General features: G+C 24.9%; 2 protein-coding genes across 51 annotated transcripts in view; one reads left to right on the top strand and one right to left on the bottom strand.

The window, feature by feature from the left end:
* Positions 1-652: 652 nt before the first annotated feature.
* LOC126903743 (ubiquitin-conjugating enzyme E2 R2) lies at positions 653-8549 on the bottom strand. The gene is made up of 5 exons (XM_050682199.1): positions 7989-8549; positions 6385-6471; positions 4222-4319; positions 1276-1410; positions 653-1218 (listed from the first exon to the last, which is right to left on the bottom strand). Exons 1-5 carry the CDS (start codon positions 8166-8168, stop codon positions 990-992), a joined length of 729 nt encoding a protein of 242 aa, XP_050538156.1. The 5' UTR covers positions 8169-8549; the 3' UTR covers positions 653-989.
* A 7191-nt stretch (positions 8550-15740) lies between these two features.
* LOC126904895 (titin) overlaps positions 15741-23936 on the top strand; it is a 28270-nt gene continuing 20074 nt past the window's right edge. For 8 of the 50 annotated variants that reach the window (XM_050684246.1, XM_050684245.1, XM_050684247.1 and 5 more), the window contains exon 1: positions 15754-18777. In XM_050684246.1, coding sequence (XP_050540203.1) covers positions 15923-18777 — 2855 coding nt within the window. In that variant the 5' untranslated portion in view covers positions 15754-15922. Of the gene's footprint in view, positions 18778-23936 lie in introns of all 50 variants that reach the window. The other 42 variants (XM_050684286.1, XM_050684288.1, XM_050684289.1 and 39 more) reach the window with 14 other exon arrangements.

The raw sequence follows: 23936 nt of genomic DNA, 5'->3' as shown, positions 1-23936 counted from the left end.
AACACAATAAAATTTAAAATAAACTTATGTGAATTCAGAATAAAAACTTATACCTATATTAGATTTTATTAAATTGTATAGGTTGACAGTGATAAATATAATAACTATTAAATTTTTATTTGTAATTTGAGCAATTGAAGCGTATAATTGAAAAAAGAAAATTAGATGATTTTTAAATAAAAATTCACTTTTTAAATTTTGTTTAATTTTTTTGAAGACTACTAAGTAACATGAACTTTATTAATCATTTAATTTGTTTTTAAAATGTTATAAAATAGATTATATTTGAATAATAATTCAATACATTTAATAGGTATAGAAACGCATAGTTTTCAAATAACATTGAATGTTTGAAAATAAAAAAAAAATAGCAAGTCAATTCAGTCGTACAATATCTTGTGTAACATTATAAATACAAATTAAAATTTTAAAGATATACTCTTTTAAGTGTAAGACCTTGTTTTGTTTACTATAAATGAAAGTCATTAGGGTAAATGACAAATTAAGTAATACTTAATAATTTAATCCATCAATATTAAAAAATATACATTTAGGATTAAACAAATATTTTATTAAGCCATCTAATTTCCAGGATTAATTTTTATTTAAAAAGACTTAGGTAGAAGATAAGAAATAAAACAGACATTTTAAGTACATTAAATTACATTTTTTTAGTAAATTTATTACAAAAATTATTCATGTAATTAAAAAAGGTTATCTAAACATATATTTATAATTTTTATATAATATATAGATATTAATTGCAGAATCTAGAGCTGCCTGAAGAAAAATTGACCACAGTTCGCCTAATCATATTTATATAATATATATATTACACATAAGGCGCGGCTTGATCATTGATCATTTACCATTACTTCAATAAAGCTTAAAATGATTTTGTTCAGTGCAGACAACATTTCGTCCATATTTATTAGGTCTTTAACTTTAGTTAATAATATATATTTTTGTGTAATTGACAGTTAATTATTTCATGATTCACCATTGCCACTGTCAGTTGCATCATCTTGATAATCATCTTCAGAATTTGCATCTGATTCAACATCTAAATCATAGTCTTCTACATAAAAATCACTATCCATTGCAGCTGCTGAAGTTGAAGAACGAGCAGTTGAACTAACTTTGCAATAATCTTCCAATGTTAGTGGAACTACAACACCATCACGTTCAGCTTCTAATCTTCCACTCACTACTTGTTTTCTAAATTGAAAATAATTGAAAGCATTTAAAGTTTTTTAAATTTTATTAAAATCTTACTTTATAATATTTTCATATTCTTTATCTTTTCCTTTAGAATCTTTCCATCGCCTATACATTATTGAAGCATCAACATTAGCTGGACTAAATGTATTAGGTTCGTTTAAAAGAGAAATCACAGAGAGCAATACTGTCCTGCAAAATGTAAAAATTATAGTTAATTGACTAATTAAAGGTGACTTTTATAGGTTTCAACCCAAATTTCTCAGCTTTGCGAAGCTGAGAAGTGTTTTTTTTACACTATTTATTATACCTATTATATAATTATTATTTTATAATTTAATTAGATATACAAAAAGTAAATAATAATAAAATTTCTATTCATTAGTATAAACTTAGAGGTGACATTAAATTATTTACTAATTATTATATTTTTTTGACATGTGTCAGTTAAAAAAATTATCTAAAGATAATAGAAGGTAATACAGTGGAACCCCGGTAATCCGGCGCCCCTTGTAATCTGACTTGTCTTTTATTATTGAGTATTTTTTTTACAATCTTCGCTAATGTAGATAATGCATGATTGAATCATCACTATTGTGCTCAAAGTATAGATTCTTTGTTTACTGTTTATTCATTATGTATTACGTATACGTACCTAGTAAATTATGTCGTCACAAGCTCAGAAGCAAAAGCACAAAACACTGACAATTAAAGAAAAATGTTATATTTTAGACTGTTTAAATCGCAATAAATCTTTTAGTAGTTTAACAAGTGAATACAGCGTAGGCCGATCTACAATTTATGATATTAAAAAAAATCATGAGAAGATTAAAAACTTCATATCAGCTACTGACTGTGGGCCAGACAAGAGACAGACGTTCAAGAAAGCTGAATATCCAAAAGTGGAAGAAACTTTGTACATGTGGTTTCTTCAGGAAAGAAATAGGCATGCACCTATTTTCGGGATCCATGTTGGCCATGAAAGCTAAATTTTTTTATAAGGAAATTATAAAAAAGATGATTTTTTGGCTAGCAAGAGATGGTTAGAACATTTCAAAAGTCGTTATGGCATATGTTTAATAACTATAACAGGAGAGAAACTTTCTAATGATGCTACCTGCATAGAGCCATTTAAATTAATTTTTTTGCAAAAGATGAAAGATTTAAATCTTAACCCATCACAAGTGTACAATGCAGACGAATCAGGACTTTTTTGGCACGTGATATCAAACAAAACTTTTGTTTCCTATAATGAAAAATCTGTACCTGAGCGAAAAGTAAGTAAAGAGCGTGTAACCATATTACCATGGGTACACACGCGCTAAAAATGGTGGTCGTTGGAAAATCGAATAAACCATGAGCATTAAAAAACATTGATTTGCCTGTATATTATTATGGTCATAAAAATGCGTGGGTGACAAAAGACCTATTCAAGAAGTGGTTTGATGAATGCTTTGTACCAGGTTAAAAAATGGTTGAAAATTTTCCTCAAAAAGCGTTATTGCTTATTGATAACGCTCCCAGTCATCCGTATGAAGAAGACCTGACAACTAAGGATAAATGCATCACTGCGATGTTACTTTCACCAAATTGCACTGCACTGATTCAACCAATGGATCAGCATATCATTCAGTTTGTCAAGCAAGATTATAAGAAAAATCTACTTCTGAGAGCTGTATCAAAAGATCAGCCGATAGAAAAAACTTTAAAAGAATTCAATATGAAAGACTTGGTTTTTGCTCTTTGTCAATCGTGGAATGCATTACCTTCGTCAACTATTACATCGACTTGGAAAGTTATGACCGGATATAGTCATCAGTCCTAGCAACAATCCACAAATCAGTATAACTTCGGAAGTAATAGAGAAAGTTACTGCTGAAACACAAATAAGATCGCAAGATTTGAAAATCTGGTACCATGGAATGGATAAGGAGGATAATATTTTTTATGAAATGTCTAACGATGAGATTATAAAAGAGATATCTAGTAATACAACCATAAATCAGGAAGATAACGACGTAATTGCAACTACTCCACAAGTGATAGCACAAGATGCAGCTAACGCCTTTGAACTGGGTTTGCAATGGGCTGAGGAGAATGGTGCATCCTACAACAAACTTTTACTTTTAAGAAGACTGAGGGACAGAGCATTGGTCTTGCGTTTCAATAATGTTAAGCAAAAAAAAATTGATAAATATTTTCATGCTTTATAAATTCATATCATGATTTTTATTCATAATTTTTGACTATTTTAGTATGTACATTTGTTTAAAAACAATTACATTGTAATTGTATTCCTTAATGTAAAGTTATTGTTTTTTGTAAGTTCTCTAGCATTAATGACGTTAATTTTATAATAAAACATAAGCTTTCTATTGTGTTGTTTAATTTACAGTTGTTTAAGTTGACATACATAATGAAGCATGATTTGTACTTCACACCAGGGCCTGTCAAGACCAAATCTTATCTTTGGATTTGTGAATTTTCGGATTATAAGGTACCCTTTTGTTAAAAGTTCCAGACTATAGGAGGTCTTAGGGAATACTCTATAATCCGACAAATTCAATAGTTCGACACTGACCTGCAAAACGTTTGTCGGATTACCGGGGTCCACTGTAATCTATTTGTACATACTAGGTTTTTAAATAAATTTAAAGGTGGAAATAAGGAATTAAATTCACATTAATTGTATATGTACATTATTATATATATTTTATTTTGTATAAAAGTTTGATATTAAAAAACAAAGTGTACTTATATCATCTTATGATTTAATAATATCATTTTATTCCAAAGTAAAATAATAATAATAAATATAATAAAAACTAAAAATGTATATTAATGAGTGTTGTTCTCAAACTATATTTGTAAAAACTTGCAAATACTTTACATATTTATGTGTAATGAATAAAATAGTTAGAAAATGAAGTAAGTATTAAAAAAATAACATATTTTCAAAAAAGTACAAAATTAATTATTTATAATTCAAAAAATTAATTTTACCTGACACTTTGGGTTGGGTTCCACCTTTCACAAGGTAATTCACCAGATTGAGGGTCATCTATTGGTGGATGAAGGATTGAAATACACAAATCACCATTCTTAAATTAAATAAAAACTGATTAAATATATTACAAGATATATACAAAATAAGCACATTTTAAATATAGGGGTGATTCTTTTAATACTTATTCACTCGATTTCTCTTAAAGCAATAATTTGTTGGGCTTTTGTTAATTAAATATTATGTAACTAATATGAATACATATTATGTATTTCCAATTATGTGTTATAAAATATTTTTAATGTTTATACCTTATAGGAGGGTTGGCCTTAATTTTTTAAATGGCAATATAATATTAAAATATCTTAAAAATAATTTCATACTAATTTGAGAAAGATTATTTAAAAATGATGTTACTTAACTTAAATATAATTATAGATTATAATATTTTTTAAGAAATAAAATGAATTTACTTATTTAGGAAATAAATCTTGAATGTTATAAGGTTTAGATCTACATATATGTCTATTAACTAAACTTCTAATTTTTATAGAACAGTAATATTTATAATATTTCTATGTATACTTTTAAGCTTATAAGACTTTAAGTAAAAATAGTAACAATTCTTACAAAGAATAATTTTAATTAGAATAAACTCATAATTATAACCAAGTAAATAAATGTAAATCCTTGACTTACAATAACTTGTCATATTCAAATGGGTCTCTACTAAGCAAACCTCAGTAAAAAAACAAATATTTATTCAGACTCAATTATCTCACACTTAAAAATCACAGATTACCTTGATTTACAGTACAAGATTAAACTGGAATTTTATGCAATAAACTAACCACAAATAGATATAATAAACATGTTTATTAAACAACATAACCATATTCATTGGTTTAGTCATATAAGGACATAAACTTGACAATAATCCAGAGTTGTATGACTTTCTTAATAAATTGACCTTGACACAAAGAATCAAAATATTACCTAGTTGATAAATATTGAAGTAATTCTTTATTACCATTTTGAACTCATATGACTGATAAAAAAAATTATTATTTACTATTAACTTAACATTTTATTCTTATTAAATATTGTTAAATTAAATTTAGTATTTGATTTATAAGTGAATAAATACTTTTTAGGTTCTTCCATTTCCCTTATAAAGGTACCAACATTATTTTTTTAATGACAAAATACATATTTTACTAGTTCATTTAATAGATAATAAAGGGATAGTATGGCTGAGTCGGTAATGTGGCAGTGATTGATGCACACTGCCTCAAGTTTGAAACGGGTCGGTCACGAGCGACTTCATTAGCCGAACAAGAGAAAATTTCAGTAATTGGAATCACCATCCCTCTCTCTGGCAAATGGACTAAACACCCATGTCCAAGAGTTGTTAATGATTAAGAAAACCTTCCCTTCCTTTGGGGAGATCAATAATGAGTCTAAAAAGCTAAAAAAAAAAAAAAATAGATATAATGATCCTATCAAATTACTGGTATTCAAATAAAAATGTTTGACCTAGTAGTCAGTAGTTATGAATATTTTTATACCTGGGTGGAATAGTGTGGCAAAGGAATACATAATGATAAAAATTACATGACCAGCACTATTGCATCCATATACATTACAAAATATTAATAGCTTCTGAAATACTGGTTCAAAAGTTAATATCGACCAGTAATTTTCTTATATACATCATTTTCTAATATTTAATCTATTAAATTATTTATGTTACCATTAAAAAAAATAAAGTTGGTATCCTTATAAGGGTCAGACTTAAAAATATTTAACTATTTATAAATAAAAAATAAATAATACCAACTAAAATTTAAAAAAAATGTTGGTTGGGTTTATTTTTAAAATATTTTAATTTTAATTTAAATATTTTAATTATTTTAAAAAAATTATTTTTATTTTAGGGAAAATTTAGCAGTCAATAATTTTTCATATATTATGTTATTTCCTATATGATTCCTATATGATATTTATGTAAAGGTACAAGCAATGCTTTGAGATAGAGATTAGAACTAATAAAAATAAAAATACTGTGATAAAGAAAATTAGATGACATATCAAAACATTCTATTTTTATTTTAATTCTATACAAATTATAATAGAAACTATTTATAAAAAAAATGACTTACTTCATAAACATTAGGATGCCATACTTTTGTTAAAAATCTAATGCTTGGTGGTGAATATGGATAATCAGCTGGAAACTTCATATGTGCCTATAAAATTGATAGTAACCAATTAAAAGTTTAGTTTTAGTTAAAAACACTCTGTGGATATTTTCTAAATGCTAATAGGTCAATTTTAACAATTTTTCAGGAAAGCAAAAAGAAATTTAAAATTTCAATGGTATCAATGGTAAACTGACTCATAAACTGCAGAGCTCTTTTTTGCACTTAAAAATGAAATGCAAAAAAAAAAAAAAGCCTTACCAACAAAATAGATAACTTTTTTTTGGTACATAACAGATATTACCCTTTGTCATACATATAATTACATATAAGAATACAATTTAAAAACTGTATTCTAGTGACTCAGCAGTTTTTTGATAAAAACCACATAATTTATTTAGTATTAAATTTAATATATTGAAATATATTAATTGAAAATATTTTTTTTATGGAAAAAAAATTTTGAAATTAAAAATAAATTGAATATATTTTGAAAATACAATTTGTTTTTAAGATTGAAGCTCATCTTTTAATTTTTTGATAATCTATGTTTAAATTTAGATAAAGTGAAACTCATACTTATTTAGGGAGAATTTTTTTATTATTTCAAGATCAAAAATATGACGATATGAAAGTATTAAAAACATTATTTAATAAATCCAACAATTTTGATTGTAAAACAATTTTTTTTAACAAACAGATAGTTGGTAATTTGAAACAATTATGTAAAAGAAAGTTATTAAATTAGTTTTTTAATTACATTATAGTTGTTGAAACAATATTTTTGTTATATTCAAGAACAATATGAAATATTGTTCCAAAATCTACAACTTGATAAAAAATGAATTAGAATTCATAATTCATTTTTATTTGCTTTAAAAGATATCTCAATAAGAATTACAATAATCAAAACTGATAGTTATATTAAATAAAATTTAATTTTTAAAGAAATAATGTTTTTAATCCCTGAAAATATGTAAAATAAAATATAACTTAAATAGTTTTGAAAATCTACATTTATTTAGATATAATGCTTTTAAAATTGGTAGTAAGTCTTTAACTTTCATGAATTTACTATTTGTAAAAATATAACATACTTAATGATTATTAGTAGTATGACATTAAATAATAAATAAATGTTGAACATAACTTTATATATCCAACATTTAACATATGGTTTTAAAAACTATTTTGTATAGGTATTCATTGTTTGATTAATTGAATTATGTCGCCTCCAAATACCTTATAGCAGGGACAACTGCTATAGAAGAATTTCACAAGCACACAATTATTCACAACAGTTTCAGCGATACTCTAAACCTTATATGCTTCAGAGGTACGATACTCTACCCCAAATTCCATGTGTCAATTTAATATTTTTACTGAAAATAGTACTTTAGAAGGGTCGAGTAAGAAAGTATATGTATTATAAATTTTTATTTCAACTTAAAATACTTTTCCAAGCCACTCCAAAATTATTTTAAATATTTATATATGTGCTTGTATATTAATAATAAATTCTGCGACATAGAACTTACAATGAAAGCATTATCAATAAAAAATACCTTAAAATATCCTCCTTGGTAGAGGGTTTCTGGTGGTCCAAATATTGCTACCTCCCATTCTCTTAAATTATCATCAATTAACTTGACTCTAAATCCCTCAACCGGTTCTTCCTGTAAACTTTTGTACTCGTGTGCAAGGGCTCTGTGGGCACTTGATGATAAATTCTGATTATTAGCCATAAATGTTCGTAAAATAGACTATGAATATAAATAACAACCACGTTTATGTAAATCGAAATTACAAAATATACATTATGAAAGAGCTACTCCAAAAATGAACTGCGCATTTTAATAGACACAAAACTTTTCAATACAAAGATACTAAATATTTTGTAATAATTATACGGTGTAATTTTTTAAACTAATAGTGATGCGATTGTTAAAAAACGGATATTTCTCTTGTATATTAGTAAAACTTATACGATTAAATTTAACATTAGATAACTAACATAGATTCAAAATATTATTTTAATTCACAGTTAAGCAATAAAACAAAAGTAAAATAGATATTATGAAAAAAAATTGTACAATTGCTTTTAATAAAAGTTATTCTGTAAAATCAAATTGGAGATTCATAATCCGTATGGTAAGAAATTACGCATAGCATGAAAATCGTACATATACTTTTTTGTATGTGTAAAAATTAATAATAAGTGGGTAAAAGGCAAAATAATACAACGTGATGATTGATGAGAGGGGCAAACAATAGCGCAAGGTTGCCAGCCAACATAAAAACAGCTGTTGGTCTATGTGAAATCTCTGGTATCTATGGTATAAGTGGTTGTAAATATTACCAAAAACTAGACATTAATGACCTTTAATGGCGGGAAATACATTATAAAGTTATATTAGTTGCCCATACAAAATTTATTAGGAGTAACGAAATTATAAAAAAAATATTTATATGTATATTTATGTTACAGCAGTACCGGCTTGAAGTTTGATCAACGTGTATGATGCATAGAGTGTCAACATTTAAGGAAAATGCGATATGATACAATTTTTCAAGATTAGAACGCGTATTTTTTTGTCTTATCAAATAAAAAAAAAATGCTTATACATTTTTTATGGGGCGTTAAAATAATGACCGTAAACGTGGGTAGAATACTTTCCTGAATGAACATCTTGGGAATACTTTTTTATAACCTCTACCTAATCTAAAAAATTATTAATAAATCTAAATGATGCAATTTATATAATCTTAAATAATCGAGGATTTTGTGGGAAGTACATTTATTCTAAATACCAATATTTTATTGCAAAATAATTTTTTTAAGTAAGTATTCGGTGTCTTTGTAATTTTTAATATATTAAGGAATACTTTACAAAAAATAAATACATTTTATAATGCAAAATGTCAATATTTAAAATTTTCGCGCATCACCATTGATGTTTTTGGTCTGAGTAATATATTTTATTTAATAAATAAAATAAAAAAATAATATTTAGAGTTAATGTAATGATTCAAAAAATTATTTGAAGAGGTATTCAAATAAGTATTCTAACTAAGCATGGTACAAGTTCCTAAAAGGTTGACACTGTGTTACAATCTTTCTTGTTGTATAAAAATCTCAATTCAAATTAATTGTATTCAGGATATTTAAATACCAGCTATATGTATTTTAAGAATCTAAATCATTATTAAATTAAAGAAAAAAACAGGGCTTCAGAAATATATTACAGAATAATCAACACACAATGCTATTCAATATTACATCATTCGCATTGAAATTTAAAACTAAAATAAAATATTTTTCCATTGTAACGAAGCTACGTTAATTAGAGAGATCATTAAATGAACGCTAACACCGTCATATAACCCTTGTTTTAGTGGCTGTACAGCCAAACAAAGCGATACTTTTTATGTGCCATTTTAGCAAACAATGCATGGTAAGAATTATCCATTAATAAGACGCATGCTATTTGTAAATAATTATAATGTTGATATTTGTATTTATAATTTTATTACTTCTTTTAATGCGTATCTTAATAACTTAATTACTTTAGTTTAATTGTAATGTATACATAACTCTCATAATTTATAGTACCTTAATTTTTTTATATATATTATTTTATTAATATATTTTTAGTGGGCATTTTGTCCGTTTGAATTCACAATAAATAAATAAATATTGAAGTCCAATTTTTAAAATAGAGGTCCTATATCATAAGTAGCATTATAAGATACTTAGCACAAGTGTTATATTTTATCCTGTGTTTTAATAAAAAAATAAAAACTTCCAAGCTTAAGTAAATTGATAATTCTATATTACGGAAGTTGGTAACCGTAGCTATAAATTTATAGAAGTTGTGTTTAGTAAAAATACTAAAAATGAGAAAACAATTAAAAATGTAAACAATTATGACCTTGGGTTTTACCAAATCGGTTTTCGTGTCTACTTGTAAAACATGCAATCTACAATTTTATATTTATTAAAAATAAAAAAATTATTAAATTATAAATCTTATCATATTTTGATTTGCGTGTGACAGGAGACAATATATTCAGCAGATGATTCATTTAAAATAAATTTTAAGATGATTTGTGAGCCGTTTTTTGACGTTACTCAGTAAGTATTAAAAAGAAATAAGATAAATTTTGTTATAAATACATTAAATTGTTTTTCATTAAATATTTTATGTATTTTCATTTGAATAAATTAGTGATATTTTGCATAAAATTTTTTTTATTTTTACAAAGGGTTTGTTTGTTTTGTTTTTTTTTTAATTTTCAAAGAGTTTTACTAAAAATTTTGTAAAATTTACGATTTTTACTTCAAACTATATAGTAGTACAAGTTTTGAATTATTAAAAGAGGAAAAATATCTGTATTAGAGTACATATTCGTTGTAGGACAACAATATTTATTTTATAAATATCCATATATACTCTAAATTACTTAACAACTATAGGTTTTTTGTATTTATCTTATGAAAGTATGTGTATGTACATTTAATACATGTTTAAAACTATACAAGATTATTTACTAGAAATATTGCAAAAATAAATAAAATATTATCTTTTAATTTGCCCTTTATGGATAAAAGTTAATTTAACGGGCTGTAATTTTATATTTAGTTCAGCAATAAGCGTTTAAAAATAATCACGAATAAACGATTTAAAAAACAATAAAAAATAGTTGTTTTGGTCGGCAAAATAAAGGTTTCAGAACGAAGTGCCTTGTGTACATAAGCATAATAATAATAATACAAATTTATGTTTGATAAGTGAATTCCTATCAATTACTTTTTATTTGAAAAAATGACCGTTTTGCTTTGCAATGAAAAGTGTTAACTTTTACAATGAATTTTTGTCCATTTTAATGACTCTGTAAATTATGTAAATATATTATTTTTGATATTCATTGACCAAATTTTTAATCTTGTTGTTGACTATCTAAAGAAAATTGTAGTGTATAATTTATTTTTTCATTAGACTTTAATTACAGATTTAACACTAGTGGCGTATATAACAGAAACGCATTGTGCCTCGTGTCCTATAAATTTAAGTTCTCTTCTATTCTACCAATATGAGCAATGTACTGGATTTCCTATTTTCTTCAACTAATATTAATGTACTGACTTAAGAGGATATAAGGCGCAATTTTTTTTTCAACACTTCAAATTTAGAAATAAAATATCTCCCTCCCTTCAAAAGTGCACAATTTATATAGTTAATATGATACGGCAATGCAATTCTCAAGCTAGCAAATGAATATTATAAAATTATTTATTTTATTTACTCTATATGACCTAACTTTGTTCCAAATTTTATATTTTTACCTATAGGGAAAGTGTCTCATAATTTTAAGTCAGTTAGTTAGTAATAAAAATGAATATTTTAAAATTCTCCTATGTTGAAATAACTTAACATTAAGGGCTAATTTTTTTTAGTGTTATAACCTACTAGAGTATAATCTATGTTTTAAATCTCAAAAGCCTACCTCGAGAAGAAACAGAGATACTAAGGTTAGAAAAACCGGGCAAGTTCTTTCGTGTTTTTAACACTAGTACTTCTAGAAATTGGTCTGGCCCACTGCCGTGCGTTTAGATCTAGTGGGACGATAATATTATTGTTTTCGTTGGCTTAACTTTAAATAATGGAACAGGCTATACTAATTTATAGTACGTATTACTTGAATTATTACTTCTTTTATTTTCTTATAAATTGACTTTAATTGGCAACAAGCTTAAAGTAACGTGGTATATTTTAAATTTGACATAGATCGAATGATTAAGTTCAAAATAAATTATGATAGATTCGTATTGATCAATATTTGCGACAATCGGTATTAATATTTTTGCATGATTAATAATATTCTAAATAAGGACAACGACAATGTGGAAACGTTAATCACATTTATTTTTATAAATGTTTGTATTGTGCACTGTATATTACTAATAATATTTTACATTCTCCTCCGATTACCATTTTCGGTGTGTCTCAATAACTGTGTGTATATGCACAGCGGATAACTTGGCTGCCCACAACCGCCGTCCTACGGTACATGGAAGACTGCATCGTTGACTTTATGAAGGTTTGAGTGGGAGTGCCTTACATGGTTCGGAGACTCAACGAGATAAATAGTAATGTTTGACCGGTTCTTTTTACACAGGCAAACTATTTTAAAAACGGCAATACTTTTATATTTATTTGCAAATACTTGGGCTATAGTCAATAAAAAATAAACTCTGTTATTTTTTTTTATCAATATAAAATAAATAAGTTTTACTTTTATCAAAAAAAAAAAAAACACAAAATTTATTTAAATTCAATTAATTAGTCATTAAACTATATAGGTACAACTAGGAATAAACACTCGTATTTATAAACCAACAAAAAATCGTTATACATTTTTTTAGAAAACCTAGAAAAACAGATACTAGTCAACGTTACAGTAATTTCGTGATGTAACAATAGAGTTACATATGCTATTAGTAGAAGAGCGAAATCTTAACACGGTATACGCTTAAATATTTGAAAGTACATGACATTTTAATAAATACGCGATTATACGCAGTATATCCTTCAAAACAATTTTAATGTTAATATATATCAATATTTTTATACTGATAATTATTACTTTTAATTATTACTGTTAATTTCTAAAAAGCTTGAGTTTATTATTGGGTTTAATAAGGCTCATTAAGCTTAGAAAGCATAGAAAAGTTTAGTTTATTAAATATTTTATTTTATTTTCACTTTATGAAAAATGTTCATTAAAAACAAAGTCGAGCGGTGAGATATGGAAACGCAATGCAAATCTAAAACTTGTAATCACGGTTCAGCGGGTTTGTATTTATTACAATATAATAAATATAAACTCGTCATGTTACATTTAATATAATACATGTTATGTATTATTTTTAATATTTCACTAAAAGATTTCAGATTAAACAAACAAGTTATTGTGATATTAGTTAAGCGATATTGAAAATTCAAAAAATAAAACAATAGAATTATTCATTTTTATAAACACATCTTAATTGATCAATAACGTAGAGGAGATTTACTTAATATGAAATATTAATTTTTTTTAATTATTTACTGGAAAATAGTTAGTCAATACTTAGAATTTGAATAATATATTTGAGTCATGAACATATTTATATTAAATCTTCAGTAGATTGATAAATTTAATCTATTTACTTTGAATAAACTTTTTGATAATGTGACTATTTTGTTATTTATTTAGTTTTACGGGATCTGATTTTATTTTCAATAAAGTAATTATAAATATTAAAAATCAAATAATAAATTATAAAACAATATTTATTATTTTATACTTAAACATTATTTTTTAAGTGTAATATTCTTGACTAAATTAATTTTTTTATAAAATTTTGTTATATTAAAAATATTAAGTTTAATATTCTATAAATAATATGTGCAATCAAAAGGGTGCTAATATGACAGAGGTGTCATTTAAGGGGGTGGCATTTTAAGCAGTTTATAATTTTTAGCGAAAACTGAGGCCGATTACTGCATACTCTAGTTGACTGAGCCATACATTGAGCTAGCCTATTCTTCGTTAAAAAAAATTTCTAAAAATATAAGTGATGTAGTGAAACAGAAAAATACACTTAATTATTCATATTTAATTATTTAAAATACAAAAGAAACCCGATTTTAATAGCCTTTCTCTTTCTCTCTCTGTTGTCATAATCAGATATTATAGATTTTTACTTCGCAAAACATTGCATCTTAGATAGTTCAACTGTCAAAATAAAAGAAACAGTTCTTTGATTATATTATTAATAATGTTTAAATCTTAGTAAGTAACATTATATTCTTAAATTTAAACAATATTTATATTAAGTATATCAACGTTATCGTTGTCTGAAATTTATTTTTAAGTATTTTAATTTGTAACAATACATTTTTGAATAAATATATTGTAAAAAATAGGATATTAGAAGAATGTGGGCAGGCTTCTCCTTACAAGACTACAAAGATGACCTCCTTTTAGCACCCCCAGAAATTTTGGTCTAGTTGTTCCAATAACTAAAATTGATATTAAAATAAAATATAATAATTAAAATTATTTTTAACTAATTAAAAATAAGTAATAATAATAATAGTAGGCAAATCTTCTTCTTTAAATTTTGATCAAGTAAAATAAGTGGTAAACGTACATAATTATAAATAGGATATTATAAGTTATGTATTCATTGAGTTTTTGATTCATAAATATCTTTAATTCTATCCAGAACATCAATTTATTGTATTGCACTAATATGTGATATTAGTCTGAATCTCTCTTTCTATTGTTGTGTAATAAGTATACTGAATCAAATAATAAAACTAGTCCGTTATGGGTTCAATTAATTTCTTTATTTGGTTTAACCTTGTAAATGTATACAGAAATAAGTAACGAATATTTTCAAAAAACTATACAGCATATGCATTTTGTTGTGAATACTAAAATGAGTAATCGATAGCTACATGCAATATACAAGGCGATTATCTTATCATGAACAACTTAATCAAACAATAAAAAATAATATTAATAATTTGTTTCTTTTAATATCAGTGATAACAATACGGAGAAAAAAATTTACTTTTTTTTACTAAATATTACAATTAAAACAAATATTACACTATTTTATTAAATAAAATTTTCATTTTGGCTATGGTTAAAATAACAGACTAAAAGTAACAGATTACAGTTTGTCAAAATCCCTCAAATTTTACTATTATGTTTTAAATAAGTTTAAATTAAATCTTATTAATTTTTATGTTGAAATTCATGCATTTATATCAATATAATATTAAACAGTCTATTATAAAATAGTTACAATCTAAAGTTTTGAAACTTGATTTTTAAGAATTAATTAATGACTTTGATAAAATTGATTTATATAAATATAACTATCCACTAAAAATAAATAGCTAATTTTGCAAGTAAAGTTCGACTTTAAGAACAAGATTTATTTTATTTATGTAATTGTTTTAATATGTTGTAATGTTTTTATAATAATGAAATATTAATAGAAATATAACTAGGGTTTATAATGTAATACTAATCATAAAAAATATAAAAGTCTTTCAAAGTATTATTTTTAAACCATTGTTAGAGAGTAATTTGCAAAGGAACAAAATGATGAGTAAGTATTGAAATTGTCATATAGTGTAGGATGAAACTGGTTTAAGAGTGTCAAACCAATATTGCGGAGGTTTATGAAGGCGTTCCGGAGGGAGTCCACCTCTTCAATCTGTAAAATGAATGTTAGTATCTTATTTTGAGCTAACAGTAGTGAAATAACATTACGCTCATTCGTTTTATTGTTAAGGCTGTGTTTGGTTTTTGAGTGATAAAAACGCGTACCGGTTACATTTATTATAGTTAAAAAGTGAAAATAATTATACAAATAATAAATTTTAATAAAAAACAAAGTATAAAAAATTTATTTTGTGATATATTAAATTATAAAATGTTTAAATCAACAAAAAAAACTAAGGATCCAACAAAAAGTAGTAATACAAAAAATTTAAAGGTAAGTGAAAATAATATTATGACAGAAAGAGATAGCGTAGAACAAAAACAACTGTTTAGCTCTAAAGTTGCAAATGAACAGCCTACCAACTTAAGTGGAAAAGGTCGTAGTTCAACGCCGCAAACTTCAAAGAAAACTTTAGTAAAATCAATAGCTTCGAAGCAAGAATCTGAAACTAAATCGTCGTCAATTGAAAGATTGTCAAGTTCTTCATCTACGACAACAACTGCTGTTTCAGGTAAAACAATAAAGACTACCACTACCGTCGATAAAGACGGAAATATTCGTACTCATGTTGAAACAGTGGAAGATTTACCTAAAAAAACAACTAATACAACTGGTGATAAATTAAGCACCATAAATCTATCAACTCAATCTTCTGGAGGGCAAGTTAATTTATTCGGTTCTTCTATGAATAATACAGACGTATCTCAAAAAGTTTTCAGCGAAACTCGGCACAATTCATCAATTATTGGCGATGAAACAAGTAGTACATTAAGCTTGAATAGCTTAAAACTTCCAAATACTGCAAAAGATATCACACAAAATGATGATTTTTACTCTGTTAAATTAGTAAATGGAAAGATCATAAAATCATTGAATACTAAAAATGATATATCAGATGGTTTACTTTTAAACAAAAAAAGTAATAAAGAAACACATATTAAGGAATCTGAGAAATCTACTTCAAAAATAATAAATGAACCTTTGGTTCAGCAAAAACGTATATCTCAATTAGAAGAAAGTGAAGTTCAAATAAAATCTGATGATATAAAATCAAACACTGAAAACAGTAAAATAAAATCACATGATAAGTTATTTACCAATAATAATATAACTATTTCTTCAGACAATTCACAACCTAACCAATCTAATAAAAATCTGTCTACATTAAAATCAGTTTCAAATAAAATGGACAATAATAGTTTAAATGTATCAAATTTTGTAGCTAGTGCACAATCATCGTATACAAGTTCAAAGAAAGAAACCCAAAAATCAGATTTCTTGACATTAAGAAATTCAAAAACACTTTCAATGAAAAATGAACAGTCTTTACCAAAAATACAAACAACTTCCTCTAGTTCTACTGAAGTTGAACAAATAGATACAGATAGATTATCTGTTCGTATGATTGGAGGTAAATTAATAAAAGAATTTAAAGAACCAGCAAGTGTCACAAAAACAAAATCAAATTTTAACAATAAATCGTTATCCAGTGACTTTAATACATTTACAACGAATGAACAGTCATCATTTTCAAATGTTGAAGAAACCAGTGAATCTAGTTCAATATCCTCAAAAGTCTCACAAAATATTAAAAATGCTAAATTTGACAAAAATGATAAATCTAAAACAAAATCAAAAGTAATTACAGAAAATACTTCTTTAACTACTAACGATAACACTAAGGTAGGAGGATTAAATATTCGTATGGTTGGTGATAAATTAATAGAAGATTTTAAAGATATAAAACCAAGTTCGAATAAAAAATCGCTGCCAAATAATTTTAGTACAACTTTAAAAACCAGTGAACAGTCATCAATTTCTAATACTATTAAAGGAACCAATGAATTAAGTTCAATGTCATCAAAAACTTCGCAATATATAAATAATTCTAATTTTGACAAAAAAGATAAGTTCTTATGTAATAAAGAGTCAAAAGAAAATACAGAAAATATATTTTCAGCTAAAAGTACTGAGAAAGAAGGATTAACTGTACGTATGGTTGGCGGTAAATTAATAAAATCATTTAAAGAGCCAACAAACCAGAAAATAGTTAAATCAAATACTAACATAGATACAACGATTTTGTCTAATAACATTAACACTATAGTAACCAATGAAAAATCGTATTTTTCAAGTTCAAAAGAAGAAAATGAAATGTCAAACTCAATTACATCTAAAATTTCAAACTCCATGGATAAAATACCTTTCGATAAGAAGAAAGAGCCAAAAACACAAACAAAAAATTTATTACTAAATTCTACAATTTCTTTAGTAAACTTGGATGATGAAAATCTATCTGTTGAAAATACATTTTCAACCACAAACGAAAGTACTGAGAAAGAAACGGTACGCATGGTTGGTGGTGAGTTAATGAAATCATTTAAAGAACCATCAAACAGAGTAAGAACAACATATAATGTAAGTGACTCGGCTCATTCTTTAAATGACACATCATTATATTCAACGTCAAGTACTTTACATGCTCAGTCTACTAAAATCGCTGATATCCAAATTTCAAGTGCATCAAAAGATACTTTAATAAAAGACGATCAGCCGAATGCATCAAACGAAAAAGATTTTAAAAATCAAAGTAGACCTCAAGTAAAACCACGAAAGATAAATAAAGAGCCCGCTGATTTTTCAAATGATATTACTGATAATATTGTCCATAGTCAAATTTATGATGCATCCCAAAATACTTTTGTACAATCACATACATTTTCTGATGAATCTGTTGTTCAAGGCTTTCACTTCACTTCGAAAAGTAGTGAATTTTTTTCCGATTCACCAACAATAAATCACAATTTAATTGATACGACAGTTGTTCAAGATGTTACTAATATAGTATCAGATACAAATATAGCCGAAGTATTGGATAGTAGAGTTGTTTTAGAAAATGTATTAAAAAAGTCAACAATAAGTAAGTTAGAACAAAATCTTGAAAATCGATCTACTTCGGAATACACTGCACGAGAGAATAAATCTAATACAGGCTCAAAGAAAAAACAAAAAGAAACTACAACTGTAACAAAGGAGCAATGCATTTGTGAGATTTGTACTTGTGGGTAAGTCAATAATAGATTCATTTTAATTTTTATGTGTTTATAATTATGACCCTTTTCTAAGCTAAAATTGTGAATACATAAAATAATTATTTTTGTTGACTGAATAATATTTTTTAAATTTTGTATCTTATTTAAATAATTTTTTTGATAGCATTCTTTTATATTGAAAAACTGCAGACTAAAACGATTGAATTAGGCCGGTTTGGAGGAAGGAGGTGTGACACACTCTCTTTTAGGACAGCCCTGGAAATAAAGTTTAAAAATAATGATTAAAATCGCCATACAAAAATAATAATTAATATAATTTAGTTTTAGTTGAAGCTGTATACAAGTTATGGTTTTTTTGTTGTCGTTAATTTGTTAAGTCAATAGGTTCCATTTACGTTTGAGTCTTCGTGGTGGGTTGTCAGGTATTGAAGTTGTGTACATTTTTTTAATTAAAGGGTTTGAATTTGTATTAAGTTTTGAGTGAAATCTAGTATAGTGTTACCAATGGGTGACTTTTTTTAACGCTATTAATGTTATGTAATTGAATAAGTCAACAAAAAAACTTATTGTAAATTTTATGTACAGATTGTTTTTTTTAATAAAGAGAAAAAACAAAAAAAAATAAAAATACAATTTAAAACTTATTTTACTAAAGTATTTTGTAAGTGTACACTATTACACTATTAGTTTACATTACTTATAATACATTATTATTTATCAAATTAATCTAAATGAAAAAACATAAAACACAAAATATTCAATTTCTATTAAAACATTTACGTAAAAAATAAAGAAATAATATAAAATACGGTATATAGATAATAAATAATGTATAAATACACAAAAAATAAATTAAGTAATAATTCGCTACTATCGCAGAAAGAATAACTATAGTAGGTTAATTTTTTAATATATAAGTGTATGCAGTGTATAAAAAGTTACAACAACTAATAAAAATCAAATAATTTTGCTGGGGGTGCTTAACTAATTTTGAAATCTTAAAAAAAAAATTATAATAATAAAAGAAAAAAAAATGTCATAGCTTTTATAAAAAACATATTATTGTGGTTTAAATATTTTTCAAAATGTTGTGGCAGTTTTAAGTCCACAAAATGAAAAAATATTGGAATTTTTCGACTTTGGAAATATTAATTTTATAGAAAATTTTTCTTATTTACAAGGAATGAGAATTTTTTTTCTTCTAATTTTAAGGTGATTTTTTCAACTTGATACAATTTATGATTATTTAATGTGTTATTGAGAAATATCAGTCTAGAACGAGCAGAATATTTATTTCAACAAACACAAAAAAAAACTATAGTAAAATTAATAACTCCTTAGACTTGCGAAGATAAACATTTTTTGTTTTACATTAATTAATATAACAGATAATTGAATATAATTCAATACACAATTGATTAATTATTTAATTTTATCAAAATATTTAGTTACGTTACATTCCACATTCTTTGCAATATCTATTTTTAATTAATAAAAAAATGTAGTGTTTTAATAGAATTGTACCTTTAAAATAGTAAAAACAAGTCTATGGTATATTTTGAATATTTAGAGGTAATTCTACTGGATAGGTTTATTATTTGACGTAAATGTGAATTTCTCAATTATTTGATTATAACAATAAGTTTTTATTTCAAATTTTTTCTTTAGCACTGATGTGTAAAATATAAATAAATTTAATTTAAAAGTTTTAGTTTTTTAGTCTCATGTAAAATAAGATCAAGTTATTAAAATTGTAACGAGAATATTTCTCGGGAATATGGACTAAGTCCTTTTCAGTGGATTGCTACGCCATCAGCTGTGTTACGTGTTACTAATCAGATGATGTATAAATAATTCCTTTTATGGTTCGCATAATTTTTTTGCACGAGGTCAACCCTTTCAGACAGGAGTTATACATATGTTGCGCTATTCCCACTTACTTACCATGACGCCAGTAGTATACAATCACGACGTTGCTTTCTATCGTTTTCCTTCATTCAAATGAGATTATGACTTGAAGTATCTGTATGATTTTATGTATCAAAATAGTTGGCCATTGGTTAACTTAACTTTCTATTTTTATTTATTATTTTTAATATGAATACACTTTTGTACTGAGTGCAAATTTTTCATTCAATATTACACTTTAACTGTGTGATAAATCCTATTTAAAACTAAACTCATTATTTGTTTACAAATAAAAGATAATGTTGATAATAGATTTTCTAAATAATAACAATGAAAAGTAGATAAATAAAAGTAATAAGTCTTTTTTTAATTTTCTTTTTTATGTTATTAGTTATATTAAATGAATTGGGGTTGTGCGAATAAAATATGCGTTATAAATATACACCAGTACGGGGTAAATAAATACCCATATAAGGTATAAGGGATAAATTAAAAAAGTACTTAATAATTATGAAATTAAAAAATACCAGAGATTTTGTTTAACATGATTATTATTTTAAGAAATATTTAGTAGTTAGCGTTAAAAGAATCACTTTGTATATAAATACATTATTAAACCGTTCCTCTCATTAACGCAATCTGGATTCATATCTATATTTATTATATTTTAATATAATTAGTTTTACTCCTTCTAATTATTATTAAAAATAAAATTATTCACTAAAGAAATTAACTGCTGTATGCATCTTATAGTATATCTAATTAATTGTGTATTGTGTTTAACTGATTTAAAAATTACAAATTTTTTCTATTGTGTAAATACTTAGTTGATTCGTTACATATTTGTATACATTATATGACAACGTACATAAATATAACATATTATAATACAGGGTGGTTTTCTAGAAATTAATTTTTTCAGAATCTATTGAGATTTAAATTTTTTTTTTTTTTTAATATTAGATTCTACGCTGGTAAGTATAGTTCGACTGGTATATTTGAATTCCAATGACGCTACAAACCCACTCTATGTATTAATATTCTGTAACAAATGAAGTCTATTCGAAAAAAAATATAAGAAAATTAAAAAAAAAAATTTTTTTAATGTAGTTCCTATTTAAGTAAATCAAGTTATGGTTATTTATCTCTGAAGATGTAAAAAACAATTATTTAACTATATCTTCTTGTAGTTTATTTAACCTAATAATGTTTCTCTTTACAAAAAAGTAATAATTTAAAAATCTCAATAGTTTCTGAGTAAATGAGCGTCTTACCAAATTTGGATCATTCTGTATAATATTATATACTTCTTTATGAACTTATTTGACCTTGATTAAAAACTGGTCATTACGGGTTACGGATAATTAAGTTTTGATTCAATTTTAAAGCTTACACCTTGTATCATTGTTAGGGTGTTTATAGTGATATAAGTGCTGTAACAATGCATGTATACACATAATAAACTGTATATTCTTCTATTGTACTTATTTTATAACTTTTTTGTTATACACGTTAATTTTTAAGTTTCAAGTGAGCCATTTTTTTTTAGAATGATTGATATTTCCGTCAAAAAGCCATGAATTTTATAGTGTACATCATGTATTATTTTCAAGGACATAACACATATAATTGTAGCAATACGTATTGTGTTTTTATTCAGTGGCTCATTGTATTTATTTATATTACGTCAGATTTTAAATAAATATAAGATCAAAAAATAAAAATACATAAGAGAAACCTTGTGTTAAGTATTATATGACTTAATTTTGATCACATTATACATATTAAATTATTTGAACAGAATCGAACACAATTTTTCTCCTAGCCGAAATGAAGAATGCTACCATGAAGTTTTTAATGATAAAAATATTCATACCTACACCTCATCTTAAGTCTATATTTTATAATGCTAATAAATTCCAAAATATTGGTAAGACAGTTGATATCGACCTGTCACATTTTTAATTAGATAATTTTATATTTTGCAAGTTCGTTATTAACATTTTTATATATGGCTGAACGAGGGGGGTAGTAAATAAATATCTAAATATATATTGTTATACTTGATCCTCATCTATAGTCCATATTTTAAAGTGGTAATAATTTGAGTCAAATAATATAAATAATGGATCAAAATGTTACCCATCAGTTATTTTTTTTATTAAATAATATCTTATTTTATAAACTATTTAAATATATGTATGTTGCTATTAAATAAAAAAAAAATGTTTACACCTTTATATGAGATGAATTAAAAAAGTACTTAATAATTGATAAATCAAGAAATATATGAAACTAAAAAATACCGAAAGATTTTCTTAACATTATTATTATTTTAAGAGAAATAAAGTGACTAGCATTAAAAGAATAACTTATGTATTTGATATAATCTATTAATTTATATTAATTAATAAATATGTTTATTGAAAACTAGAATGGGGTACTGTGATGTTATGTTATAATATTATTATGTTTATATAAAATATACATAAACATAACAAAATATGTTATTATATAACCTCGAAATGCCTCGTATTGTGACTACATAGTACACGACCCCGTAAATAAATAATTTTGTTTGATACCACAAATTTCTCAGCTCCTATTAGACCAATTATGTCTAATGCTATGTGAAAAGATCACAAATCAAATCTAATTGAAGACATTACTTTCATTAAGTTTCGCGTAAATAAAAGGAATCTCCAAAAATGATGAGTTTTGAATTCGGCAATTTCTATATATTTTAAACTTTTGTTACTTAAAACTGCCATACATTTTTGAATGATGGATGAGCTAACACAATTTTTTTATAATTACTAGGTATTCAAATAGGACTACGCAAAATTGTAATAAAGCAACTTTTGTATAAAAAGATTTTTACAACTTAACGTTAAGAAATGTTTTGGAAATCCTGACCTATTAAATATATCTTAAATTAAAACTTATGTAATTTCTATTGAAAAAAAATATGACTGATGAACTTATCTTTGTGATGAAAACGGATAACATACAGGTGGCCCACCACTCACTGACAACTTAAATAACTTTTGATCCAGTTAATATTTTTAGTTGATTTTTTTTTTAAGTAATAGTTATACGTTAGGTCTATAGCTATATCTCAATAATTAATTTTTTTACATTTTATTAAAAATATTAATTATTTTTAAATTTTAAATAAAATGTAAAAAAAAAATCTAAGATAGCTATTTTGTAGAGTAGAATTTAAGAAAAATTTTAGTAAAAAAATATCTTATTAATATTCA

This window comes from Daktulosphaira vitifoliae, unplaced genomic scaffold, assembly GCF_025091365.1.
Source record: "Daktulosphaira vitifoliae isolate Bord-2020 unplaced genomic scaffold, ASM2509136v1 Scaffold_4, whole genome shotgun sequence".
Lineage (NCBI taxonomy): Eukaryota > Metazoa > Arthropoda > Insecta > Hemiptera > Phylloxeridae > Daktulosphaira > Daktulosphaira vitifoliae.
The sequence above is the reverse complement of the archived record's forward strand: the minus strand, read 5'-3'. Positions and strand labels throughout refer to the sequence as shown.

Coding starts and splice junctions, on each gene's coding strand:
- LOC126903743 (XM_050682199.1), bottom strand. CDS start 8,168: ATGGCTAATAATCAGAATTTATCATCAAGTGCCCACAGAGCCCTTGCA. Junction 1,411..4,221: donor AACCCAACCCAAAGTGTCAG/GTAAAATTAATT, acceptor TACATTTTGCAG/GACAGTATTGCTCTCTGTGA. Junction 1,219..1,275: donor GAATATGAAAATATTATAAA/GTAAGATTTTAA, acceptor TTTTCAATTTAG/AAAACAAGTAGTGAGTGGAA.